The sequence below is a fragment of the Onychostruthus taczanowskii genome, unplaced genomic scaffold (assembly GCF_017590055.1).
Source record: "Onychostruthus taczanowskii isolate IOZ18803 unplaced genomic scaffold, ASM1759005v1 scaffold16, whole genome shotgun sequence".
Lineage (NCBI taxonomy): Eukaryota > Metazoa > Chordata > Aves > Passeriformes > Passeridae > Onychostruthus > Onychostruthus taczanowskii.
The window spans coordinates 10,876,602-10,902,472 of NW_024498795.1; the positions used below are offsets into that span (position 1 = coordinate 10,876,602).

The 25,871-nt window shown below is 38.9% G+C and overlaps 1 protein-coding gene across 1 annotated transcript in view; it reads left to right on the forward strand.

Moving 5' to 3' along the window:
* The window catches only part of LAMA3 (laminin subunit alpha 3), a 106,966-nt gene extending 82,663 nt beyond the window's left edge, over positions 1–24,303 (forward strand). Inside the window, exons 49-77 of the mRNA XM_041399271.1 lie at positions 172–339; positions 1,468–1,664; positions 2,430–2,546; positions 3,064–3,215; positions 4,513–4,654; positions 5,253–5,352; positions 5,810–5,926; positions 6,010–6,189; positions 7,972–8,114; positions 9,167–9,340; positions 10,492–10,643; positions 10,738–10,900; positions 11,382–11,515; positions 12,003–12,150; positions 13,014–13,133; positions 14,045–14,169; positions 14,520–14,640; positions 15,757–15,897; positions 16,633–16,763; positions 17,603–17,737; positions 19,954–20,098; positions 20,404–20,555; positions 20,956–21,145; positions 21,439–21,579; positions 22,370–22,529; positions 22,662–22,789; positions 22,908–23,001; positions 23,341–23,460; positions 23,626–24,303. Of these exons, the coding sequence (XP_041255205.1) occupies positions 172–339; positions 1,468–1,664; positions 2,430–2,546; positions 3,064–3,215; positions 4,513–4,654; positions 5,253–5,352; positions 5,810–5,926; positions 6,010–6,189; positions 7,972–8,114; positions 9,167–9,340; positions 10,492–10,643; positions 10,738–10,900; positions 11,382–11,515; positions 12,003–12,150; positions 13,014–13,133; positions 14,045–14,169; positions 14,520–14,640; positions 15,757–15,897; positions 16,633–16,763; positions 17,603–17,737; positions 19,954–20,098; positions 20,404–20,555; positions 20,956–21,145; positions 21,439–21,579; positions 22,370–22,529; positions 22,662–22,789; positions 22,908–23,001; positions 23,341–23,460; positions 23,626–23,771 (4,136 nt within the window). The 3' untranslated portion in view covers positions 23,772–24,303. The remainder of the gene's footprint in view (positions 1–171; positions 340–1,467; positions 1,665–2,429; positions 2,547–3,063; positions 3,216–4,512; positions 4,655–5,252; positions 5,353–5,809; positions 5,927–6,009; positions 6,190–7,971; positions 8,115–9,166; positions 9,341–10,491; positions 10,644–10,737; positions 10,901–11,381; positions 11,516–12,002; positions 12,151–13,013; positions 13,134–14,044; positions 14,170–14,519; positions 14,641–15,756; positions 15,898–16,632; positions 16,764–17,602; positions 17,738–19,953; positions 20,099–20,403; positions 20,556–20,955; positions 21,146–21,438; positions 21,580–22,369; positions 22,530–22,661; positions 22,790–22,907; positions 23,002–23,340; positions 23,461–23,625) is intronic.
* The last annotated feature ends 1,568 nt before the right edge of the window (positions 24,304–25,871 follow it).

Below are 25,871 nucleotides of genomic sequence, written 5' to 3' on the forward strand. Positions count from 1 at the left end.
ATAGAATTAATGGAACATGAATTGTTTCATTAAGGAAAAGATAAGACATGCCTGCCTATTCCTGAATTCATTAGTGAAGCAGATCCATCTCAGATGTTGGCTCCATCATTTGGGAATTTTGAATAGGCTTAAGCACATCCTGTTTTTAACTTTGACAGTGTTTTTTTCCAGCACTCTTGGAACAGGTAGCTGGCACGAACGCAGAAGGCAACAACCTGCCCCTGGGAGATGCCTCTGAAGAGCTGGCCGAAGCTCAGCGCATGATGGCCGAGATGCGGAGCCGCAACTTTGGCCAGCTTCAAGCTGAGGCAGAGAAGGAGCGGACGGAAGCTCAGCGGTGTAAGTGCTTGTTCTCTCAGCTTCTGACTTTCTAGAAAGATCAGTCTTAAATCTGAAGAATTATTGATTGGATTGGAGTAGGGGGAGCAACCTTTTGCAGTGTATCCCTGAGATTTGAAGCTGTTCTTAGTCAGCAGGAAAGTGGTCATTCTGGAGGGGATTTAAAGGCATTTTTAGTGTGTTATGGAAGAAAATGGGTTGAGCTGGGGGAGAAACCCAGTAGAGCCTTCTTTTGTAACTAGGTCAATCTCAATAAAATAAAGATGTAGCTAATCCTAACACACCTATGCAATACTTCTGTGTATTTTGAGAGATAGGCAGTGGTACATAGTTATTTTAGAGCAATTGCATGTTTAATTAACAACAGATCTTCAGAAGCTGCTAGAGTAGTCCAAGGGCCAGGTCATACAAGGACAAGGAAGTTCAGGAGTTCTAGTTGCACTAGTTGTACTCCCTGTCATGTTCTCTGCAAGTGTTTGACTGGGACATTCAGAAACTTGTTTCCAGACAGTGGAGACATCAAGAAAAGTTGCAGGCTTATCTCCTAATCAGGGGCATAGTGGAAGAATGTGAAATGTGAATGTCATCCATATGAGTGACAGATAATTTCAACGAACCTTGAACATTGATACCTCCCTCTGAGTGACTCTTCTGTATCCTATTTTGTCAGCAGTGAAATGGGCATGCTAAAGAGTGTGATAATTTGACATCTTTTATGTTCCTATATTCTTTGAAATTAAATGTGCTCATGTCTCTCTATTGATTACAGAGGAGGCTTTGATAACTAGCACAGTTGTAGATGTCTACATTGTAGATGAAATTGTTGATGAAATTATGTTATTTCCATATAAAAAAGAAAATTAATGTTTTCAGATAAGTGTCATCCTTAATTAAGAGAACATCTTTATCTGTGTTCTGTCTGTAGCAGCAAACTAGTGAGCAGATTTGATCCAGAGAGATGCTGAATAGTGTCTTTGCTATAGTAGCACTGAAATTAGCATTGCAGAAGATGCTCAGTTCACATAAGTACAGCTTTATAATCCTAAATGCCAAGGCCTTTTTAACAAAGTTTGTTGTGGCTCCCTCCTTCTCTGAACAAAACTTTTCTTTCTGGTCCTGATACTGCAGTACTGGCACGCATTAAGAATGAACTACAGAAGTACCACCAAGAGAATCGTGGGCTTATTAAAGTTGTGAGGGATGCGCTGAATGAATATGAATCCAAAATCACTGACCTTCGTGAAGCTCTGAATGATGCGACAGCTCAAATCAAGCAGGCTGAAGGCTTAAACAGAGACAACACGGTTCTGTTAGAAGACATTAAGGTAGTGTTGGGCATCGGGAGAAAAATAAAAATATCCTCAGAAGATAAAAAGTGGTTTTGGTTGCTGCTTTTGACCTCACAAAGTCAAGCAGCACTAATTCTTTCTAGACTTTCTTCAGGGTCTCTTTCCATCTTCTGTTGGGTGTGTGGACAGGTGTAAATGAGGTGTACGGCTGCTCATGGCCTCTTTGTGTGACCAGAACAGTGTGACAAAGACATAGCTCTGATGAGGGCAGGGAAGGACAGTCTCTTCCCAGCACTTCTTTCCAGCTGCCACTAGTGCTTTTCTTTCCTTTTCTAGACGAAATTTGTGCTGCTGATGTACTTTACATAGTAAGTTCTTTAAAGTATTTAGCCTTAACAGCCATGAAAGATGGGAGAAGAATGGCTGCAATACTTAAATGATCTGGGCTTAGTGTTCTACAGAACAGCTTCTGCGGTCTCATCAGGACAAGGAACAGCTGTTATTACTGAGCAGTGTTTGAATTTTAGAGCTGGTGAAATAGTACAAGGAATAAATGTGTGCTGCAGGACACATTCTCTTAATTGTGGTCTTGTTGAAATGTATCTCTGGTTTAGCACACTCATGTCCATATTTAAGAAAAAAAAAGTGACTGTACCCTTGGTAAATCCTACTGCCAGCTAGATTAGGTTTGGGTTTGTTGTTTTGTTTCTGCGCTTTTTTTTTTTTGTTTCAAGATATGGCTTTTCATGTCCCTTTTCTTAACTCAATCACATGTTGATCAACTTCTCATTTTTTCCTCAGAAACGGATTGAGGAGACAACTGTGCAACAGAATGGTGTCTTGAATATTCTGAGCTCAGCCCGCTCTTCCCTGACACAAGCTAAGAGTGTTCTTGGATTATTGCAAGAGAGCAAAGAGGTAAATTTAAGAGGAGGTTAAAAACCCCAATATCTTGTTGGAGATGAGGCTTATCTGAGCCCGTCAAGAAAGAAAGGGTCCCGCAGCCCATCCTGGATGCATAAGGAGTCTGCCTGCCTGTACAGGTTTCTGTAAGAGAAGCTTGTTGAGGGTTGTGATGTGTCTGAGAAAGACACTGAGCTGAAGATATCAGAATTTGGGAGAACATCTGTGAGAAGTTACCATAAAGTTACCATAAACAATCGTGCTGTTCTTGTATTTCTTTCTGGTTAATTGCTTTTAGCCACTGTCCAAGGGGCAAGATACTAGGCTAGAAGGGTCTTTGCTCTGACTCAGCTTTTATGTAATGGGTCTGGAAGCATAATGTAATGACTCCAGTAGCCTGCAGAATAAGTTGGAAGGGAATGTTTTTCCCTTTGGTCTCCTCAGGTGCAAGGTATGTGTAACACTGAAGTATACGTGGACAAAATGAAACATGTATGAATACAAATAAAGTTATATCTTTTTAAAACCATAGGAATATGAAAGCCTGGCTGCTCAGCTGGATGGAGCAAGGAAGGACATGAATGAAAAAGTGGCAAATCTCTCATCAGCAAGCAAAGAACCACTGGTGGTGAGGGCCGAGGAACACGCCAAATCTTTGCAAGATTTGGCAAAACAACTGGAAGAGTATGTTGCCATTCCTGTAAATGAGTAATTTTTGTACAGAACAAAAAAAAGTCGTTGTAATGCTCTGTAATTTTGCTTGCTTTTATAATCATTTGCAAAGCTAGAGGGAAATTAAGTTGGTCTCTTTCTGCTTCTTGACCATGTATGGAAGTTTTCTTTTTCTCCAAAAACCAGATCTTCCTGTATTTTTACTGTTTTCTCCCCCCTTAGAAGTGTGAACTCACATAATACTGTTTTATACTACTGTACTAACACTTCATTAACATCTTACTAGAAGAGAAAATCCTCATGTACAGAGTGGGAAGATGTTTAGCATATTTTTGTAGAGTTATTTCAGGTACTTCTACTCAGGGATGCTTATATGGTATCAAAGAATTGAGGCAAATAATTGGAGTAAATGGCTGTCTTGCAAGTCTTCATGCCTGCTCAGCACTATGGAGGAAAAAACCTCCACTGGTTTTCTCATCCTTCAAGGAATCTTCTAGAAAGGCAGAAATATTATAAATTTGATAGGAATAGAGTGTTTCTTTCTCCATTATTTGTACTTTGCATTGGAATTATGAGAGGGGGTTTGGAGGCCTTCTGTGATACATCAGAACAAAATGGAAAAAAAAAAAGTGAAATCCTGATTTACTTTTCCCTGTACAAATTGTTTACATTTTGTTGTTGCACCAACTGAAAAGTCTCAAGGTTAAATTCCAAAATAGCTAAAGTGGCTGGAAAAGTCTTGGGTAAAAAACACACTTTAATTAATTTGTTTTCAATGTGATTTTTTTCATTTAAGAAGGCACTGTTCTTACAAATACAAAGCAGCTAGTACTAGACAGGTGTATATTCACAGGGAGTGGGTAGAAGAGATTTTTTTTCTGTTGTTTCTGATTCCAGAGCTGCTGTGCTGGTTCTTGGGGAAAACACAAAAGGTCTTGTAGTTGCTCGATGATCTGGCGCCTACAGTTCTCAGAATTCCTCTTAACTGAATTGTGTTTGGAGGGCTGGGATTGAGGTGCCTTATTATTGACCATATGCTTTGGTGAATTCTCTAGTCTTAATCATTTGAAGGCTGCATTGGAGTCTCACAGATGTGCTTTTCCATATGCCTGAACTTGTCCTGTCTTCTGAAGAGTCTTTCCATGTTGGTCTATCTCCAAATTTGATATTTTTGTAGAATGAAGTTACAGATCTAATTGAAAAACCTTTTCTCTATTGGCGTTACTTAGAAAATCCCAAGTTCAGATCTGTTTGGAATCCATCTCACAGCCTTGGAAGAAGGCTGCATTTTTCACCCTGTTTCCCACAGAATAAAGAACAGTGCCCGGAAGGACGAATTGGTGGGCTGTGCTGTGGAAGCTTCTACTGCCTATGACAATATTATTGGTGCCATCAAGGCAGCAGAGGAGGCAGCCAACCAAGCTGGGAAAGCAGCTGACTCAGCTTTATCGGTAAGTATCAGTGAGTGGCCAAGTCATGGTAAACTTGTTACAAATGGAGTTCTATTTTATTTAACTATCACAGAGGCCCCAAAATAAAGCAGCTGTGTGTCTTGGCATGCTTTATTTTTCTGTGACCTTTTATATGAGCTGCTGTTCTGCATGTTGATTAATTAGTCTTGGCTCAGCACTAACCAGGCCAATTAGTGCCTTTCTGATGGGACTGCCCATATGAGTACTGACTGTTGCTTTCAGTGCAAAATAAAGAGATCTGACAAGGCAAGCCTGGTAATCACTGCAGGTGATTTCAGGTATTCTCTTTTACTCTGTACTACTAATACCCACAAGCTCTTCAGCAGAGATATATCATCCAACAGCTGTATGCTAGCAATTTCCTCCTAATGCCCTAAAATCCCTCTGAAGATTGCTAAAGACCAAGGCTGTAGTATGCTTGAATTAATCTGTGTAATTGTTGATAAAGGTTATGTTCTTCATATGAGATCTCAGTAGAGTTGGGGGTTCTTTAAATTGGATTGGCCTCTCTCTTTTACTCTTTAAATTTTAATGTAATTATCAAGTGATCTTGCAAGTACCATGCTTCTATTGTCAGACTGTGAAGAGAGAAGACCTATCAGGAAAAGCTTCAAGGTTAAAAACTGAGAGCAGTGCACTCATGGATCAAGCACAAGAGACTAAAAGGACTTTGCAAGGTACTGGAAATGTTGGCACAGCATGATGAGAGCAGTGCACTCATGGATCAAGCACAGGAGACTAAAAGGACTTTGCAAGGTACTAAGAAAGTGGTACTGGAAATGTTGGCACAGCATGAGAAACTTTCCTTGAACCATAAATTTTCACATCTCAGCAAAACCGTTCAGTACTTGTTCAATGAAACAATGCGAGTTCCATTACAGTGGGACTTTTTGTCATAGTTATTTCCTGTAGTAAAAAGGCAAGAATGTAGATTTCTGGTTTCTGCTATGCTATATGCCTTTACATTCCTCCTGTCCAGCAAATTCTTTGCCTTGTACTTGTTTTATAGTGGACTTAATGCTCAGTGGTAGCACAAGCCGGGTAAGAGTGTAGACAAGAGCTGCAACACCACCTGCCCAACAGAAAATTGATATTTTTCTTTAAAATTCTCATGGGGCTTTCACTGTTTTGCAGCTCTTGGTCCTAACCTTGAAGACCTAAAGCAAAGACTTGATGTCGCTGATGGAAAGACGAATTCACTGAAAATTGATCTTGTCACTGCTCAAAACAATCTCAATGGGATAAACAGAGGTTTGTTACTTAGGGATCGCTTCTGGCCTGCCACTTTCATCTGTTACTGTAAGAAGCTGCATGTTCATTTCTGTGTGTTTCAGGTGACATCGACAGCATCATCAGCAGTGCAAGGAACATGGCAGAAAATGCCAACTCTGTCACCAATAGTGTGTTGGGGGAACTGGTCCCAATTGAAGCAGAAGTGGAAAGAATTAAGAGTAACTATGGAAGCACACAGAGTGCCAGCTTCAATAAAGCACTGATGGAGGCAAACAACTCAGGTATTGCAGGTGCTGTGTATGTGTGTGACCTGCCAAATCACTGTAAGGGTGAACATGGACAGTTTGCAGCAGAAGCTTTGATTGCTCAAGAGTTAGGCATGTACCCTAAGCTAGTATTCTGAACTTCTTTTATGGCCAGTAGAAAGGGACAGGCACAGCAGAAAGTGGCTCAGGCCATTCTGTGGTATGTGTTAAAAGCTAGTGCCATGATATAAAAGCTAGCGCCATAACTGGTCTCTGAAGATTTGTGGGCCAGTGACTAATGGGGAACCTCAGGGGTCCATACTGATCCTGTTCAACATCTTTATTAATGATCTGGATGATGAGGCAGAGTGTGCCTCAGCACGTTTTCTCCTGACACTAAACTGGAAGGGGTGGCTGATACACCAGAGGGTCGTGCTGCCATCCAAACCTCAACAGGCTATGGAAATAAGCTGCCAGGAACCTCTTGAAGTCCAACATGGAGTAGTCCTGCACCTGAGAAGAAATAAACCCATGTACCAGTAAAGGCTGAGCAGGTGGCAAAGCTGGAAAAAAGCTTTGTAGGAAAGGACCTCAGGGTCTTGGTGGGCACAGAGTTGAAGATACGCCTGCAATGTACCCCTGGAGTAAAAGGTTTAAGCACAGGAGATTCCATCTGAGCATGACAAAAGTTATTTTGCTGTGAGGGTGACTGAGTACTGGCACAGGTTGCCCAGAGAGGTTGTGTCATCTCATCCTCAGGAATATTCAGAAGCCTGCCTAATTCTGCACAATTCTGGGCCACTGGACCTAGGTGGCCCTGCTTGAACACAGGGGTTGGACACTGTGACCTCCAGAGGTTCCTTCTAACCTCAGCTGCTCTGTTATTATGTGATTTTCTACTACATTGCCTAGAGAAGGGCCCTAGACAATTACCTTAAGCTACATGTCTGTTAGCTGAAATTAAGTGAAAAGGATTGCACAGAGCCAGTGCTGAATACAAAATAAGGGACAACCACATTCCCAATCAACTTCATTTTATGTCATTTCAGCAGCTTTATCTGATAAAGTCAAGTAAGAGAAAAACATTTTAAATAATATAAATAGAAGAGCTAGTCCTGCATGGTGTTGCAGGGTTGTAAGTCATCCCTGCAGTTACAAAACTGGTTTATAAGTCATATTTAGAAATACAAAAGGTCAGGATTTCATTTTGTTTGCTTTCTGCATCATTGGGTTGGAGATGAGAAATTGTTTCCTATTATAACAAAAGCTGAAATTCTCATCATATTTCCTTTTCTCTTAAATAAACCTGGCCAGATACTGTGAGACACTGCTAAACTGTAATGATTAGCAACCTTGACATAAGAATATAATTCATGCCCTATTCAGTCAGGCCAGAAGTTGCCTACCCCATTATTCACTCTCTGACAGTGGCAGTAGGAGATGCTACAAACCTGAGTCCTATCTGCTCTCCTTTATCCTCATTCTCCCCTAGCATGCACCACCATAGCATTATGGGAAATAATATCAGAGACCACATAGCTGTTCTAATTAATACTTTTTTCTTTACCTAAAACATTTTTGGAAGTGCTGATTCTGACTGCTTCTGCAAATACCCTTGGCCAAAAATTTCAGGAGTACGATAACCTCTTATAAACTGCTACTTTTAGTGAGAGCTTCCTAATATTGTAGGACCAGTCAAAACTGTTTTGTCATTACCCTGTCCACTGCTTTTCTGATACTTGTGTAGTGATACCATATTTTTGCATCTTGTTTTCCTCCTCCTTTTTAATATGAATTATTTTCTTTCTTTCATTGCAGTAAAAAATTTGACAAACCAACTTCCAGATCTGTTCAGCAAGATCAAGAGTATCAACCAACAGCTGATGCCAATCAGCAACATCTCTGAGAACATAAATCGCATAAGAGAGCTGATTCAGCAGGCAAGAGATGCTGCAAATAAGGTCTGTCCTGAGCATTGCAATAATTCGTGGCCTCAGTGGTTTGGATACACAACAGTACTTTCATTCCTCTTTCTAAATAATTTTATTTAAATGTGTGTGAAGGACCAGACATAAGTTTTATTCAACAGCACTACCCAGAAACTGAAGTAACTGTGGTGATGGGAAGCATGATAAGTCATACATAAAAATGACAGGATGCAGTAGCATCCTGCTACATCTTTCTCCCATTAGTTGTTTTCCCCAGGGCATTTCCATAATACTTATTTGTACAGCAGCCTCTTGTCTTCCAAGGTACATTGTGGTGGCTTTGGCAGCAGGGACAGAGTTGGCTCTGCTGCTTAGAGACAGAGCTCTCCACCCATGCGTGGTCAATTGAAAGCTGATGCTGCCAAAGAAGTTGTGCAACCCGGTTACTCCAGCTGCTCCAAAATGTTAGAAATTGGCTACTGGCACCTTATTAGACTGTCCTTTCTCATTTAAGGAACTGCTGTAGTTGCTGAAGTGATAGTGTGGTCTCAGGTACTAAGAAGCATTCCTGAGATCATCATGAATAGCCTAGAGTTACAGTGAATAAGAGGAATCCGTGATCATGGCGTATTTAGCTGTAATAGGATGTGTCTTTATGATACCAGAGGTGCATTGTAATTCCCAGCAGACAGTCAAGTCCAGCTAAGTGAAGTACCAGGATGTGTTTGTAGACATCTGAATAATTCATAGACTTGCTCTTCAGAGCTGCAGGGCACATCCTTCCCTGTTGGTGTATTGAAGGTAACAGTTACTTGACAGAGGCACAGTAAGGGTTGATTAATTGATGTCTGGAACAAAAAAGTGCTTGTGTTAAGTATTGATAATACAGACTAGTGCATTATCCACTCTGTTTCCTAATTATTTTGTTTGGTAGGATGAGAGTCCAAATCTGTGGTTTGATTTGAATTAATGGCTGAAACATGACTAGGATGTGTAATGGGTCACTTTGCAATTAAACACACCAGTGAAACAGGAGTGGTAGCAATAGTTAATTGTAACATACTCAACTCTGGTTTTCTTAACAGGTTTCTATTCCCATGAGGTTCAATGGCAGCTCTGGTGTAGAAGTTCGACCTCCAAGCAACCTTGAAGATCTGAAGGGCTATACTTCTCTTTCCTTGTTTATTCAAAGACCTCAGCAAAGATCAGATACCCAGCAGAGGGCGAATAGGTTTGTCCTGTACCTGGGTAATAAAAATGTAGGTACATTTTGATATTTAATCTGATTTTAAGACCAGACATCATGTTTTGAGAAAAGGATGGGAAGTGACCTGTTCTGACTGAAAGTTGTAGCTACTGTTGGCCTATTTCTTTAAAATTGCATATAAGTCATGGTAGAAGTGTTATGTTCATTCTTTCCCTGGCAAAGTAACTAACAAGTGTCTGAGCCTTGTCCTTTGATGCTTTGCTCTTTTGCTCCTTTGGAAGTTACTTGTCCATCATGGATACCATCACACATTCTTATCAGACCTGTCCGTTTCTGCAGCAGCCAGCACAAACTCAACCCAACTCCTGCCTCAGAGCTTTGACTCTTTTCACAATATAAGTCACTCTGAGTTTCTCTGTTGGTTAAAAAAAAAGTGATCATTCCACTTTTAAAATTCATCCCCTCAGCTCTTAATTTTTTTGTCTTCTGAATATGCAGAATAATGCAGACCTGCTTGTGCATTCAGGTTTGCTCCATCACTATCAAATATTTAAAAATTTTCCTGCATGTGGTTTCTAATCTTGTTATTTGACAGGAGCTGTATCTGTAGTAAGCCTTGTGCTTACACAGAAAGCTGTTTAGAGGTATTTGTTCTACACTGGATTTCATGTTTTTGCCCTCTGAACAACTAGCCAGGATATCAATTGAAAGCATTTTAATGGTTACTTCTGAAATACACTGACAACAGTCAAGAGACTCTTGAACAAATAAAAAGTGATTTTTGGGGGAAAATGACTGCTCCCAGTCACCTCAGTAGGAACCATTGTCCTTCACTGAGTGTTGTTCTGAACATCTTTTTTATGTCACAGATATTGAGTCTAATTCTTAGTAAAGGTGTCATGTTTTCATAGCTTTAGCTGGGAGATGTTACAAGTGAGAAAAATATTTTAGATACTGTTGTTACAAAAATAACAAGTCACACATTACTTTTCAGTTAATTTATAACTATATTCATTGAATCAGTGCAACATATAGGATTACAATTTTTTCTTCCCAGAACTGATAAACTTAATTCTCATCATTAGGTGGGTGGATTTCTTATGATTCATGCACAGCATGATGATGTCTCTGAGGAAGTGCTGCTGTATTTTACCTTAATTATAATTAATCATTTCTTAATTATTATTTACTTGCTATTTTTAGGCTTCCAAGGACTACATTGGTATGGCTGTGAAAGATGGTTACCTTACTTGTGTCTATAACCTGGGAGGTGGTGATGGAGAGGTGAGAGTGCAGTCACTGGTGACTCTAAGCAACACTGAGGAAGCTGTTATGGATCAAGTTACATTTGAAAGGTATAAGGCCCACAGTGTACAACAATCTTCTTGAAAACCTGCTCAGAACATCTTTTATCAGTGTGATGTGATATTCTGCCTGTTTTGGTTTTAGGATTTACCAGTATGCAAAGCTGAAGTACATCAAAGCAGCAACATCAATTTCTCCTGTTCATGAAAGCCCTAGGAGTGCAAGCAGTGGAGATAGTGATATGCTCCTCAATCTTGATCCCAGCAGTGTTGTCTTTTATGTTGGCGGATACCCACCAGATTTTACGGTACAGAGTTTCTTACTATTAAAGAGATGTTGTGTTAATCATCCCATCGTTCTCACAAGTAAAGACTGGATCTAGCAGTCTTTCAAAAGTATGTGTAAAAGTTTACCTCTGTCAGTAGGAATAGATGAGATGCAAGGATATGCTACTTCCTACAGAATCTGCCTGGCTTGTACCATTCTAGAGCTCAAATAAGGGAGCATGATGATATTTCACTTGCAAAGGAAAGCATGAAACCTGTCCGGCCCTGCTAAATACTGTTCCCAATCTATGTGACTCTACTTTAAATTGTGCTGCAGTACACCTAGGGTCGTATCAGATGGTTTGGATGTTGTATATAAGCATGTAGTATCTTTTTTTACGTATTTATAATATCATGTTCTGTGTCTTAATAATATTTGCAGTAACTCTTAGTAGTTAGATAGCGATGTAAAATTTTGTTAGCTGACGTTGATGAAATGGTTTTAATGACACTGTTTTGCAGCCTCCAGATAATCTCAACTATCCTCGTTATGAAGGTTGCATTGAGTTAAACAGCCTAAATGAGCATATCATCAGCCTTTACAACTTCAAGAGGACTTTTAATCTCAACACCACTGAAGTGCAACCCTGCAGAAGGTATGATATCAACACAGAAGTGTTTCACAGTTCTGTGATTTTATCATTATGATTTCTTGTCTTTCACATCTAGGAGAATAACCACTGTAGCTAAATTGGTGATTTTTTCTAACTCTTGGTCATTATTACATTTCTTAGAGAATCGTCATTAAATGACATGATTCACATCTATGGCAATTTCAATCTGCTTAAATTTAAGTGTTATAAATCCAGACACAATTTTTAGACTAATGTGTTCATCTACTTTATAAAATAAATATTACATTAAGTTCAAAAAAGTCAGTCATTAATGATTTCCTCTCTAAAGACTATTTGTGAATCTGACAGAAGCCAGTGGAAGGTTTTCTCTCTGCCTGGGTTAGATCAGAATTTGGCCCGATACCAAATGCTTTAACTTAAGCTTTTTTTAAATTATAATGGCTGTAAGTCCACATGGTAGAAGTTTTTGCTGACATATATTCACATCTGTGACATTGAATTATTACAGGTATAAAGAGGAGACTGACCAAAGCTATTTTGAGGGCACTGGTTATGCCAGTGTCACAGCAGGAGAAAGAAGTGCCCAACAAGTACGGTACGAGCAGGCAATTGAGACAACTGCAGACGAAGGCATGGTGTTCTTTGCAGCAAATGGGGTAATGTGTGGAATGCTTCTGTCTGTTCTGTAGTGCAAGAACATCTTAAAAATCTTGCTTATTAAAGAACATGTTAGATATAGTAACAACTGTAAGGAAATAAAAGTGTTAAGTGTTAATAGAAGTGTTATTTTCATCTGTGTGAGAAATTAGTAGATATTGCTGTATGTTTAATGTCATATGGTTTAGTCTTAAGTAGTTGTGCAAGAAACAGGGAGTTGGACTTATGGGTCCCTTCCAGCTTGAGATATTCACCATGATTCTGCCATGGTTGCCAAATACTCACTTTGTCAAGGCTGAGTAAAAAATCATTCGAAGAAGCTCCTCCCTTGGGCCATGCAGAGAATTCAGAAATGGGAGCAGGAAGGCAGGAATGTGGTCGGGATCAAACCAACACTGGAATATTGAAATCCTCCAAAATTGGAAGTACGCTCTTCCCAAATCTGGATATGTGTGGAAACAGAGTAAAAAGGAATATAGGAAGTAACATGATGACTTATACCTGTAAAGATTCTCAAAACAACAGTGCTGCTATTTATGTAATAATCTTGTAGGCATATTTGCAATCACTGGGGCATATTCTGGATAATTTTTCAATGTGTAAAAAGTCAGTGGACATTTGAAATGACACAAAGTCCTCTAGAGATTTGGAGCTGACACCAGACCTGTTTATAATAGTTTAACAAGTAATTATGATTGATTAGTATAAGTTTTAGGCCTTGTGTTATCTTTTCCCCAAAAAGCTTTCTAGAAGCATCTCGATAGCTTCATTAAAATAATTCATTTGACAGTGAAATATATATCTGAAATTGTGGCAGTTTAATTATGTTGGAGGTTTGTTTTTTTTTTTATTTTTATTGCAGGATCAATTCATCAGTGTGCTTATTAGAAATGGTCATACAGTTCTTAGATACAAACTTCACTCTGAAACTCCAAAAGAAGTAGAAGACAAAAAGACTGTAAATGATGGAACATATCAACAAGTATGTAATTTTAAAGAAGCAAGGGATCACTATTTGTAAAAATACACATTAACTGAAACTGTCCTGTTGTAAAGTTTAGTTGTGGAATTTTCCTTTTGTGTGAGGAGATCAAGTCACTAGAGACTAGTTTGGAGATGTGAAAATTAATCTTTCTGTTTTCCTGCTTCAATGTGAATAGTTAAGTTTTAACAGTGAAACCACCTAAGGAAAAATTTTGTCAGAACAATGCTTTACATAAAGATAGCTGTGTACTTGCAGTTATTTGCATTAGTTTCATACTTTGATTACTGTTTTCACCAGCTAAGGTTTTATTTCTTCAGAGTGGGCTGATCTTTTTAGAGATTACTCTTTTGCAGTCTTTGTTGCTGCTTGTCTCCTTAGCTTCAGTCCAGCTCTTTTGTAGCGCTACCAGAGTGAAAACATAAAGATATTGTTAAAAAACTTTGTTTTTCTAGTTGATTGGTTCTCCCTTTTTCCCTTAATATATTTCCAACTAAATAGTGTAAGCTGCAGGGTCTGCTGCAAGGAATCTTTATGCTCTGCTGGGTTAAGTTACCTTCAGAGAGCTGACTGGCTTAGTTTTTGTATCAGGCAGCAGCTTCTGAATCTTCAGCTGCAAAGACAAGACATCATCTGAATCTTAGGTGAGGTGTGTTTTTAGAGAAATCTTTCAGATGAAAATAAAACCTCACCATGTATTTGGAGAGTTGAACATTTTCCTTGCTATGACTAAATGCCCAAAGCTTGCAACCTACCTTTGAACTACTGCAGTTATCCTTGATTAAGTTACTAGTAAACAAGAGGAGGGGCGAAAAAACCATCACTGTGTCCTGCTCTGTGGGGTACTTTTAATCGGGTAAATTATTTTTGTTTCTGCCAAGTGAAATGTTCTCATTATTCATGTATTTCAGATTAATTTGGTGTTTGACCGAAGAAACAAAGTTGTGTATGTCAGTCCTGATATTAGAGCCAACGTACAAGTCTTCAAGTTCACTGAGTACTACCTAGGTGGAGTTCCATCTTGGCTGCGGGAACGGTGAGCAACTATAAAAGGACTGTAATATACAGGCTTTGTAGGGAAACCTCATCTAAAATCTTTCCTTACATAATTTCTTTCATGCTCTGTATTGACTGCCTCGTGTGACAAAAAAAACAAGTGTGTAATACATTATCATAATCCGTGACTTTTGGCTAATGGTGAGATCTTTGTTGTAGCTCATCCTAAAGATTTGGTTTGATTAGCATGAATATATGTACACGAGAGAAGATTGCTCTTGTTCTCTTTTTCTGTTTCATATATTGTCAGCATTTATAGGTTACTATAGTGGAGTGTGCTTTGAAATGCTGGGCTACTGAACTCTTTTTCCTTTCCTTCCCTGAAACCAGTTTTAATATATCCACACCTGCATTCCGGGGCTGCATGAAGAATGTGAAAAACCCAAGTACTGCATCTGTTGTTTTTGATAAGACTTTTGGTGTCAGCAAGAAATGTTCAGATGACTGGAAGGTAACTAATACATTTCCTCAAAAACTTCTGCTGGAGGTCACAGACTCTGGTTTGTCTATAAGTCCTGGGCCATTATGTTTTGCTTAGGTCAAAAATTATATTTGGTTAACATGCACTGGCAGTAAAAGAACCTGGATTGGGTGTGAAGATGCGGAAATAAAAGAGAAACCAGCCCTGTTGTGGTAGCTTGTTACAGCACGTAGTCCACCCTCTTATTTAATACTGTTTACAATTAAATATTCATATTTACCATATAATCTTGTTGGCTTCCAGTTGCTTTTTTGATTAGGCTGGAATACATAATACTACTCTGTATCTTTCCTCTTGGCAAGGTGTTTACGCTTCCTAATTAAATGACCTCTCAGCCTTTTTTCTTAAGAGATCTTAACAGACTCCTTCCATCAAAGTCTCTTATTCTAAGGCTCCACTCATCTGATTGTTTTGTAATTATTTTCTGTGCATCCTTGAGTTTTACCATGTTCTTCTTAAAATGGGACATGACATTTCAGTGCTGACTTAACTAGTGCCACATGGAGAGATGAAAACTATCCTTCTGCTTCTACTTACTGCTGCTTACATGGTAGATGATCTCATTTGCCCTTTTTACTACAGTATTGCACTGAAAGTTTGTGTTTATTTACTTGTGGCACCTAAACCTTTCACTGACCAATTTCTTCACAGACTATCTTTGCAGAGGATCTAATCTTCATTCTCTGTATCTGTGTAACTTGTCATGATTAAAAAGTGACCTGTGACTCACACAGTTTCAATTGTGTAGCTCATCTGCACAGCTTCATAGTTACAATCTATTCCTCCAGCTACTCAGTTGTGTCCTCAAATGTGAAAACTTTCAAAGCCACAATAGCTAGAGATGAGCAGCTCATTATTCTCAGCAAGTCTCCTCTCTCCTTTTAGAGTTTCTCAGACAATAGTTAATGCTGGCAAAGCCAATTCTGACAGTCTGTTCTGTACTGAAATAATGGTTTTTGAGGTTTGCCTTGTGCTTGGTTTTGACTGGAGCTGATCACAATTATGTTGAGTAGGGCAGCTGTTGTCTCATATTGGCATTTCTTCTGATTAAAAGGAAAATCACTGAAATAATTTTCTCTCTTTCAGCTTGTTAGATCTGCAGCTTTCTCCAAGGATGGGACACTGAGCCTGAGTGCAGCAGATTTCCCATTTCCAAAGGATTTCCAAGTTGGCTTTGGCTTTCAGACAACAGCTTCTTCTGGAACACTCTTAAATTACAATCTACGGGTATGAAACACATTCAACTTAGCATATGTGATGGGTTTTATCTCTGAATCAGTCATTTCAGTTGTGTCATAAGTCTCATCTAGATTCCTGTATTTTAAGGTAAGAAATGCCTTTTTTTTTTTTTGAGTGTGGCATTGTTCATGTCACAGGTCTGAGAAATGCATTCTGGCAATTTCTCCACATGGCCAACAATTAGTTTGATGAGTAACTGAGCTTTGAATTCAAGCCTTCTGGAGAGCAGCTCACGCACCTGACAACATCCCAGGAAAAAAAACTGTTGCTTAATTGGCTGGAAATTTTCTCAAGGACAATTCCCCACACAGAAATGTTACCATGTCTGAATAGGCAGAGGAAAGGGACTAGTTCTAGCTATGATCCCTCAAAAAGCAGGGAAGTTTAAGTAGAGCCCCATTCTGGCTGGCTGGAGGAGCTAAGAAGTGGGTGCACACCAGGTATTTGCTAAGTGGAGAACTGGCTCTTCTGCTTTTTGTAAAAGTAAGAAAGTATTTTAATTAAATGTTTGCTATTCAGAGTACAGCAGTATTTTGAAATGGAAGCTAGGCTCGTCATGCAGAATTCGGTACACATCTGGTGCTAGATGACTGAGAAATGCAGCTCTAGTGTAAGAAAATTTGTTGCCGACTGGCACCCACTGAGAGCTCTATTAATGGCAGTAGCAAGAACTAAAGGCTTTTGTATTTATTTAGTTGATCATTTTGTGGGATTCTTTTGTAGCCTGATGTTCTTTCCATCTTTCTGAGTCCTGGCTCTGTAACTGCAAAGATACGAGATAAGGAAATTAAACTGGAAAAGAAATATGAAGATGGGTCAATGCATTATGTGACAGTAATAAAAACAGGCAACAGGTGAGTCCAGTTCTTCATCTAGTTCTTATATGTTGTGGTTGGAGAAAGAAAATTCAAATTTTGTGGCACTAATTCTTTGAATAAGCAGCTTAAAATGGTCTCTTCTAGCAGAGGATACCTAAATAATTAAGGGAAAGGAGATTTTTGTTCTATGAATATGCATGTGGGTACCTGTGGTGTTTCAGCTGTGCTCTACTATGCATTTCTTCTATAGGTTGTGTGAGTTTTGACTGCTTGTCTAGCTGGAGCTTTGGAGTCTTTGGAGCTCTTCTTCCTATAACCTTCCTGTGTGTCCCCTGTGAAGGACAAGGGAAGAAGCAGATGCTGTGTCTGTTTTTTCAGTAATGATCTGTTATGCAGATATTAGATACTAGAAGAGACAATTTACTGAAAAGCTCCTAAATCATACTGATTGCTGTGTAATGCATGAAATTACATAAGTGTTAGTTGAAGTGGAAAGTTTTGCATGGTTGGCTATAACTTTGAGTTATTATAAGTTAATACTGTCCATTTCATTTTTACACAAAGACTTAAATCCTGTCCCATAGTTGACAATGAGAGCTTTTTCATGAATTTCAATTGCACCAGGATTTCACTGTAGGATTGAGGTAGGAACTTCAACTCTTGCTCATTATCTAATATGGAAAAGCAGTGCAATTTCACAGCAGTCAATAAGTGCATACTGAAAAAGTCCCAGAGCTAAGCTAATGAAGCTCTTGCATAATCACAATGTAACAAGGAAACACATCTGTCAAATGGTTATTTTATATATATATATATTGTTTAGTTTCCTGACTGCTTCTTTATACATCATGCTTAATTTCATTTACTTTTTTCAGAGTACAGCTGATGGTTGATGATGAGTCAAAAGCAGTTGACTCTCCCAGGTCATCATACTCACAGCAATCAAACAGACCTATAAAGTTTGGTGGAGATAATTTTGAAGGTTGCATCTCAAACATCTTTATTGAAAGGTATTTGGCCTAGAAAGAATTATGTTTCATGCATTTTGGCCTGTTCTTCTTAAATCATACTAAACTTACATTTTGCTTAAATGCTTTTCTTATACATGTGTAGTTTCATGCATTTTGGCCTGTTCTCCTTCTTAAATCATACTAAATTTACATTTTGCTTAAATGCTTTTCTTATACATGTGTGAAGCCTTTATGAATGCATAACTTTGCTGCCTTCAAATACTCTTTCGTTCAGGTATATTATGCATGGGATCCAGTTATAATTAAATCTGCTGTTCAGATGTAAAGGAATTTTAGTCTCAATCATACCTGTTTAGCAGTCTGTTAGCCAAAGAATGAACTCTGCAGAGTAAGTTGGATATGTCCCAACAAGGCATCCAAAAAGATTTGCTAAATTGTCTAGTTATAGCTCCCCAGGGAGCCAGGTGGTGAAAGGACCAAAGCTACTGACAGAATCAAAACAGTTACACAAACAAGTGAGACCATATGTGTAGAAATCATCTGCCTCATTTAGGCTGTCTCTTCTTTTCATGTGTTTGTCTGATTATTAGAGAATTATTAGAGGATTTGCCTTTACAGGCAAAATTTAGGAGAAAAAATATGCATAAATATGTTTCTAGAAAACAAGCATTCCATGAGCCATAAGTCATGTCCCAGTGGGACTTTGTGTTAGCTAAGTTTTGGTGAGCATTTATATACGTGTAGAGTTTTCAAAAACAGTGTATTTTGATCCATTTGTCATACCACCACAGAATGGGAAAGGCTGGAAGGCACCTTTAAAGATCCTCTAGTTTTATCCCCCTGCAATGGGCAGGGACAACTTCCACTAGACCAGGCTGCTGAAATTATGTCTTCATTTAAAGCACTACAAGGCGTTCAAGTGATGCCAAGATGATTTTTTCTCCTTTTCTTTTATATACCTTTTATGTATCCTTAGTATTCCTAGCATGCATACTTGTAATTCCTTAAGTCTGATAACTCAGCTTAGCCCTAGTAGTCTGTTAAACCAGGAGACCAAACATCCTAAATGCCTCATAGTAGGAGGCTGGAAAGCCCAATGCTGTTTTGAGAAACCAAGGACCCCTCTAGAACACATCCTGTCAACTAAGATTCTGCCCGTCCAGGGGGGAATTCCTCAGATGGGGTAATATCATACTCTTCATGCAAGCCTCCCACTGGGGTATCCTTGTTAGATATCCCAGTTTGTAAGGTTTATGAATTGTGTATGTGATTGCATCATGTGTGTGCATTGCGGTGCGTCCCACCTTGGTGAAGTGGTGGACCATAAGGATCCTTATTAAAATATCAAGGTGAAAACCCCTTATCCCTTGACCTTGTCTGGCTCTCAATTTTTTTAAGACCAGGAAAAGGCATCGGAAGTAACCTATATATTAAATTTGCCATCAGAAAACAAATTTGTTAAGTTTTTTGTGCCAAACTAGATGATGAAAAAATACTGTAGCTGGTCTGATGGAGTGAATGGAGAATGACCAGCATTAAAGTCCAGGTTCTACTCACAAATCTACCACTCTTCTCATAGAAAACCGCAAGCAAGGAGCTTTGTAGCTTTTTTGTAGTTGTAAAGTTTTTTGTAATTTACTGATTACAGATGCTTGGTACAACTTAGAAAATTGTAGTCTTATTTAATATTATTCTTTATACACAGGAATTTAAATTGGCTTTGACAGTCTTTCTGATAATTTGGTTATACTACTAGAGGTACATGTGAAATTGTGACAGGCTTTGTCCCGTGAAAAACCTCATTAGAGCATCTTATTTAAGGAGAGAGTGAAGCAGAACCTGATGATGTTATATTTTCTTGATTTGAAACTGGTTATGTATAATTACCAATCAAAGTTTCGTAGTCTGATTCAGAAATCTTAATCAAGGCTGCTGTCATTTTTTTCTATTTTTTCAAGGGCCATATATGTTTGTGTTTTTTTAATAGCTTTTAGCAAAAATTACTTTGTTTAGAAAAGATGAGAACAGAACATCAGAGTTTTTCTATACCTCGAAAGAAATGAGCAGAGCCAGGGAAAAGATGATTTACGGCATTGAATATACATTTTTTGTTGAAAAATGAAAATTGATACTTTACTATCATGTCACTGGGGAATATATTTTATGCAGAACACATTTTTACAATATGTTTGTTGTTGATTACACTAAAGAAAAGGAATGCTGAGTCACAACACTTGCTGCTTTCATCATGACAGGGCTGGTCAGCTCCCTGAGGTTCAAAATCTTGTTGCTAATACTGGGAAGACTGGTGTATCTCTCGGAGCTTGCCAGGAATATGAAAACCTTGAACCAATGCTGCTGCAGGAATTTAAAAATCCTCTTAGGCTTAAGATGCTCAAGGTATGCTTATTGTTACTGTAATCTTTGCTCCATATTGATGCCCAGGCTTTCCATCATTTCTGGAACTGAGATTCAGATGTTCTTTCTTTTCTTCCATCTTACATCTCCAACACGGTGATGAAGCAAGTTTTCACCGTGTTGGAGTTTCATGCTAAACCCACACCTATCTAGAATGACAACAGCTTTTCTGTCTTTTAGGGAAGGATGTTGACTGCCATGGCTGGGAGCTCTTAAATGTGTCGATTAAAATGTTTCTATTTATGTGCACATATAATAAATGTTTCAATTCTATCTTATATGCACAGAATGAAAAATACCTTGATTATTTGAAAGCTGCTAATGTGCAAAACCACACTATACCAGCTCCATTACATGACAGCAGTGAAGCATATCTCCTTGGAAGCACCCCCAACAGTTTCATATCCTACATGTTTTCTCCATTGTTATCTACAGACAGGTAATAAAAACATTCTCTGTTCTCCTCCTAGTACTTGAATTGTCGAAGATGCTTGACACTTAGGGTGCTGATTGTAAGGATTTTCTTCTTGTTTATATCTTGGTCCATAACAAAAGGTGGTTCTAAAAGTTCAGGCGCTTTTTTTTTTTTGCTGTGCAAACATTTACCTGAACTGAGTCGATTGAATGGGATGTGGTGAACAATTACAGTGTATGTTAATGCCAGTTCCTAAGCCTGAATGTGTCAAGTTTCATTCACATTCAGCAATGCAGTGTATAATGCCCTGATTCCACCCAAATGCTACTGTGCATTTCCCAAATGGAGTTTCAGTGGAGAATAGAAAAGATACAAAAACCAACAAAACAGACCTATACTGGAATATGCTTACTTTCCATTACAGGTTACATTTCTCTGTAGATGTACGGACTCGATCATCGAGAGGATTAATAGTTTTCATGGAGGAAAGCTCTGAGGACTCTTATGTGGCTCTCCACATTTCAAAAGGACGTTTTGTCTTTTCACTTGGCTCTGGAGAAAAACAAATCAAAGTCAAAACCAGTATTAAATACAATGATGGGCAGTGGCACACTGTAAGTAGTATGGAACCACAGTGATAGCATAACTAGCATTCAGCAGGCATAGCTTATTGCTTTTTTAAGAGAACAGGAACTCAGTTTTGGTCATCGGAAATTAATTCCTAGGCCTGAAAGTTCATGTGGTTGACAGGTCTCTGAGAGACCTTATTGAGACTGATGGCCCCAGGATGTTATTTTCAGTTTAAATATTTTAACAACATGATGTTTAATTTAAAGACAAAGAAAATCTGCAGTGGCTTTCATTGGCTTTTGGGTTTTTTATTCTGTTTTCCTTACCTCCTGGAAAGGTGGTCTTCAGCACAGATGGGAAGAACGCCCGCCTTGTTGTTGATGGTCTAAGGGCCCAGCACAGAAAATTGGCAACAAATTCTGCCATCAGCATTAAGCCACCAGTCTACATGGGAGGGCTGCCACCACTGAAGAGACAGGTAAATAATTGACCAATCCACCCACACACACTCCCCGTGCTGCACTAATTATATAGGAAAGTCTTTAATACGCAGGATTTCCATGCTGAAAAGCTTTGGGGAGGATTTCCAAGGACCATGTGAGCACCATCTGTGACTGGTGTTTGCAGTGGTTCATTACAGATCTTTTTCCTCACCTGTTCACACAGCCTTCACCTGGACCCATATTTTCAATATGTTGCTGAGACACTGATGACAACCATGTACTCTTTTCATTTTTATTCCTTAAAAATAGCGAAGACCAAAGTCACATTTTTAATTCCAGAAATACCATCTTTCTGCAGAACATTTACCTCAGTGGACTAAGCAATAATCAGTAGACAAGCAAAAGAATAATTCTCATTAAGGAATTATGGATGTAGAACTGAATTTTAATCTGAAATACATGTGATTGCTATTTAAAAAAGGGGACAGTTAATGATCCAGGGTATTTTATAAAATCAGATTTAAATAAACATATTTAGGAAGGGAAGGGCTGCTTGGGATTCACAATTCCTCTTGCATTGTCTTTTTGATACAGCATTGGGAAATGTCTGTTTTACAAGCAGGAGTCACATTAATACAAAATCAACTCTTACTGGGTTTCAAGAACTTTGTTTAGGATTTTGGAATACCTGTTCACTGCATCAAAGATGTTTTAGGTGCCTTTAGGCTTTCTATAGTCCAACAGTCCAAAAGAATCAATGTTTAGTATTATTGCGAAAAAAACCCCATAATGCTTCAATAGTCATCTTTTGAAATACGCTTTCAGAATATGCCAATGAAGAGTTTCAAGGGTTGCCTAAGGAATTTTAAGATTAATGGAAAAGCCATGAATGCACCTCAACAAAAAAATGGCGTACTTCCATGTCTGGATGTTCCCATGGACACAGGGATTTACTTCTTTAATGAAGGAGGATATATCACCATTGGTAAGCTGTGTGGAGATTATGGTATATGGAATTGTCTGAAGCATGTTGGTGTATGGGTTACTTATTTTTACGTGATTTTCCAATTATCGCCACCTATGATCATCCCTCTCCCCACTGCTTAATTCTCCACAGGTAATTTGCTGATGGGTTTGGATTTCAGGATTGTATTTACCATTCGACCAAGGAGTTCCATAGGTGTACTCCTCCATGCTGGAAGCAAGCAAGACAACTACTTGACTGTTTACATGAAGGGAGGGAAGGTGGGTACAGACTGTGTCCATTCCAGCTGTATGGCCCTCGTTCAGCAGGGGGAATTCTGACCTCCCCCTGTTGATCCTGTTCTTTGTCACAGTAACTTAACAGGTAACGTCTTTACAGGTGGTTGCTGCTGGAAATAGTGATGCTGGAGAATTCCAGGCATCAGTCACACCTAAGAAACCTCTGTCTGATGGGCTTTGGCATACCATTTCAGGTACATTGTACATACCATTTCTTCTGAAGCTTTGAAGGGATGGTGAGCACAGAGCACTGCAGCTCCAGATTTTTATTGATCATTTCACTTCTGTTTCGTCTGAGAGTACTCTTTAGAACAATGTGTCTTGTGTTAATTAAAGGCTTTACATAAGATTTTTTGGTAGGCTCTGTTAAGCTCCAGATGACCTAGGTTTGTCAGTCTGGCTCTGAATTAAAATAAAATCTGGGGGTTTTTTGTGCTTTAAATTTCAAGAAAGATGCTATTTAAAAATAGTGCCATATCTACCTGATTCTGTAATATGGTTGAAAAAGAGTTCTTATTTACCTGCTTTTGCAGTGTCTCAGAAGGAGAACACAGTGCAGCTAGAGGTGGGCACACAGAGTAACTATACCACTGTACTTCAACTCTCTCCTCCTAGACGTGTTTATCAGCCACTCTACTTCGGCAAAATTCCAGGTAATATTATTGCTTCTTATTTTTTCATGTTTTTTCATTTCCAAAACAAAGGTCCCATCCATTTATGTTCTCCTATATAATTTCCCCTCTTTTGAAAGACCTGTCATAATTGATGTTCTTTAAAATAATTCTTATTAACTTGGTCTTTCCGCCTTGGTTTTGTAGCAAATTTGGACACCCCATGGCTTCCAGTTGAAGACCCGTTTTTTGGCTGTCTTCGGAGTATTACCATCAATGACAAACATGTCTCCACCAGGAGAATTTCAGAGGTTCATGGTGCAGTGAACTTGCACGGATGCCCAGAGAAGTAACTCTGCTGTTACAGTCGTCATACACACACCAGGCTGGCTCTGCTGAAGAGCTGTGTGGATTCCCCTTTGCTGATCAGCATCAGGCTGCTTCTTCTGAACAGCCGGTGAGGAAATGCATCCTCTGGATGTGGACTGTGCCAAAGCAAGCAAAATGTATTTGCTTTGACAAACTCCCTTTTAAATGTTATTGATTTCCAAGGTAATCCGTTGTGCCTTTGGAGATATATGCAGAAATGTAATTGCATATACCCTACTGGGCCAAATTCTGCTCTCATCCACAACAGCAGAGACTTGAGCAACTCCAGTGTCTTAATTTTGGTAATTTTCCTTATCGTTGGCCATCTTGAGAGCAAATTTGATCCATTAATATAAAGAATTTTATAAAAAATATAAATCTCTTTGGATTGTTGCTTATACAGAAATGTACATTGATGTCAAAAGTAATAATAATAATATAAATGGAGTTTGAAGCACTTTAAGGAGTGAAACTCTGGGGGTTTGTTACAAAGTTAGGAATTGTGGGACCAAATAAATGCAGTATGTTCCTAAGACCTTTCATTTTCTTTTTTGGTTGTTTTAACCTGGTAGCTTTTTAATGTTCTTTTTAGAAGCTGCTAAATCCTCCTTGTTTTGTGCAAATATTTCTGCAGGTTTAAGATGTTGATTTGCCTGAATAAGCAGGTATCCATCATCTCTGCATCTCTGCTCATCACAATTTGATTATCTAAAAATCTCAAAAAGAGAGTCATTTTTTTGCAATCTTCAGAGACAGAGAGTCTCTTCCATAGGCAGATTTTTTCCTAATGAAATGAAGAATAGTTTTATCAAGAATAGCAGCTGCATCTGCTACAACTGTGTAGCACAAACTACAGGACTAACCCAGCAAAACTGTTTTCTTCAACATTCAAATCTTTGTTTTGTACCTGACTGTGACCCACAGTGGAGGGCAGGGAACCCAGTTTGTTTTATTCTTCTGAGAAGAGGGCTGGACTGTATAGGCTTGACATGGCTTCTTTTTCCACTGTCATTCAGAATCAGCATTTTGATAATGGTTTTTTTTTTTATCCCCAATCCCTGATGCTAACCCTCTTTTGCAAAATGAAAAAATGAAAAAAAAAAAACAAAAAAAACCCTCAGAATCCGCATTTTGACAATGGTTTTTTTTATCCCCAATCCCTGATGCTAACCCTCTTTTGCAAAATGAAAAAATGGAAAAAAAAACCAAAAAAAAACCATTTTCTTAGGCTGGTCCTCGATGTAGGAAGGCATGCAGACAAATTCTCCTTCACTCCTAATGCTCCTTACTTTCCACTGCCTTGTTCTCAATGTACAGTAGCCTGTCCTCGGTGTGTTTGAAATGAGGGGCAAGCTGGACTAATAGAAGCAGATGCCAGATCAATAGCCCTTATGACTTTGGTCATTAACCCCTTTGCGGCTTTGCAGGGTAGCAAAAGTGTCAGAAAGCTGTTCACACCAAATCTTGTGTTGCTTTCTCTTTTATGGCAACTCTTTCACTGCCGAAATCTGTGTCCATGATAATGGTTTTTTTTTTTATCCCCAATCCCTGATGCTAACCCTCTTTTGCAAAATGAAAAAATGAAAAAAAAAAAACAAAAAAAACCCCATTTTCTTAGGCTGGTCCTCTATGTAGGAAGGCATGCAGACAAATTCTCCTTCACTCCTAATGCTCCTTACTTTCCACTGCCTTGTTCTCAATGTACAGTAGCCTGTCCTCGGTGTGTTTGAAATGAGGGGCAAGCTGGACTAATAGAAGCAGATGCCAGATCAATAGCCCTTATGACTTTGGTCATTAACCCCTTTGCGGCTTTGCAGGGTAGCAAAAGTGTCAGAAAGCTGTTCACACCAAATCTTGTGTTGCTTTCTCTTTTATGGCAACTCTTTCACTGCCGAAATCTGTGTCCATGAAGACGTTTCTGTCATGTAATGCCAGTTTTGGTGGGCATGGGATGCATGCCGGAGCTCAGGGGGAGGAGGATTGAAATGTAATGGCAGAGCACACTCCTTATTTTACACATATTCTCCTGTACAGCAACCTGCCATATGGGACAGCAACACCCATCAGACTGGAGGTGATGGGTT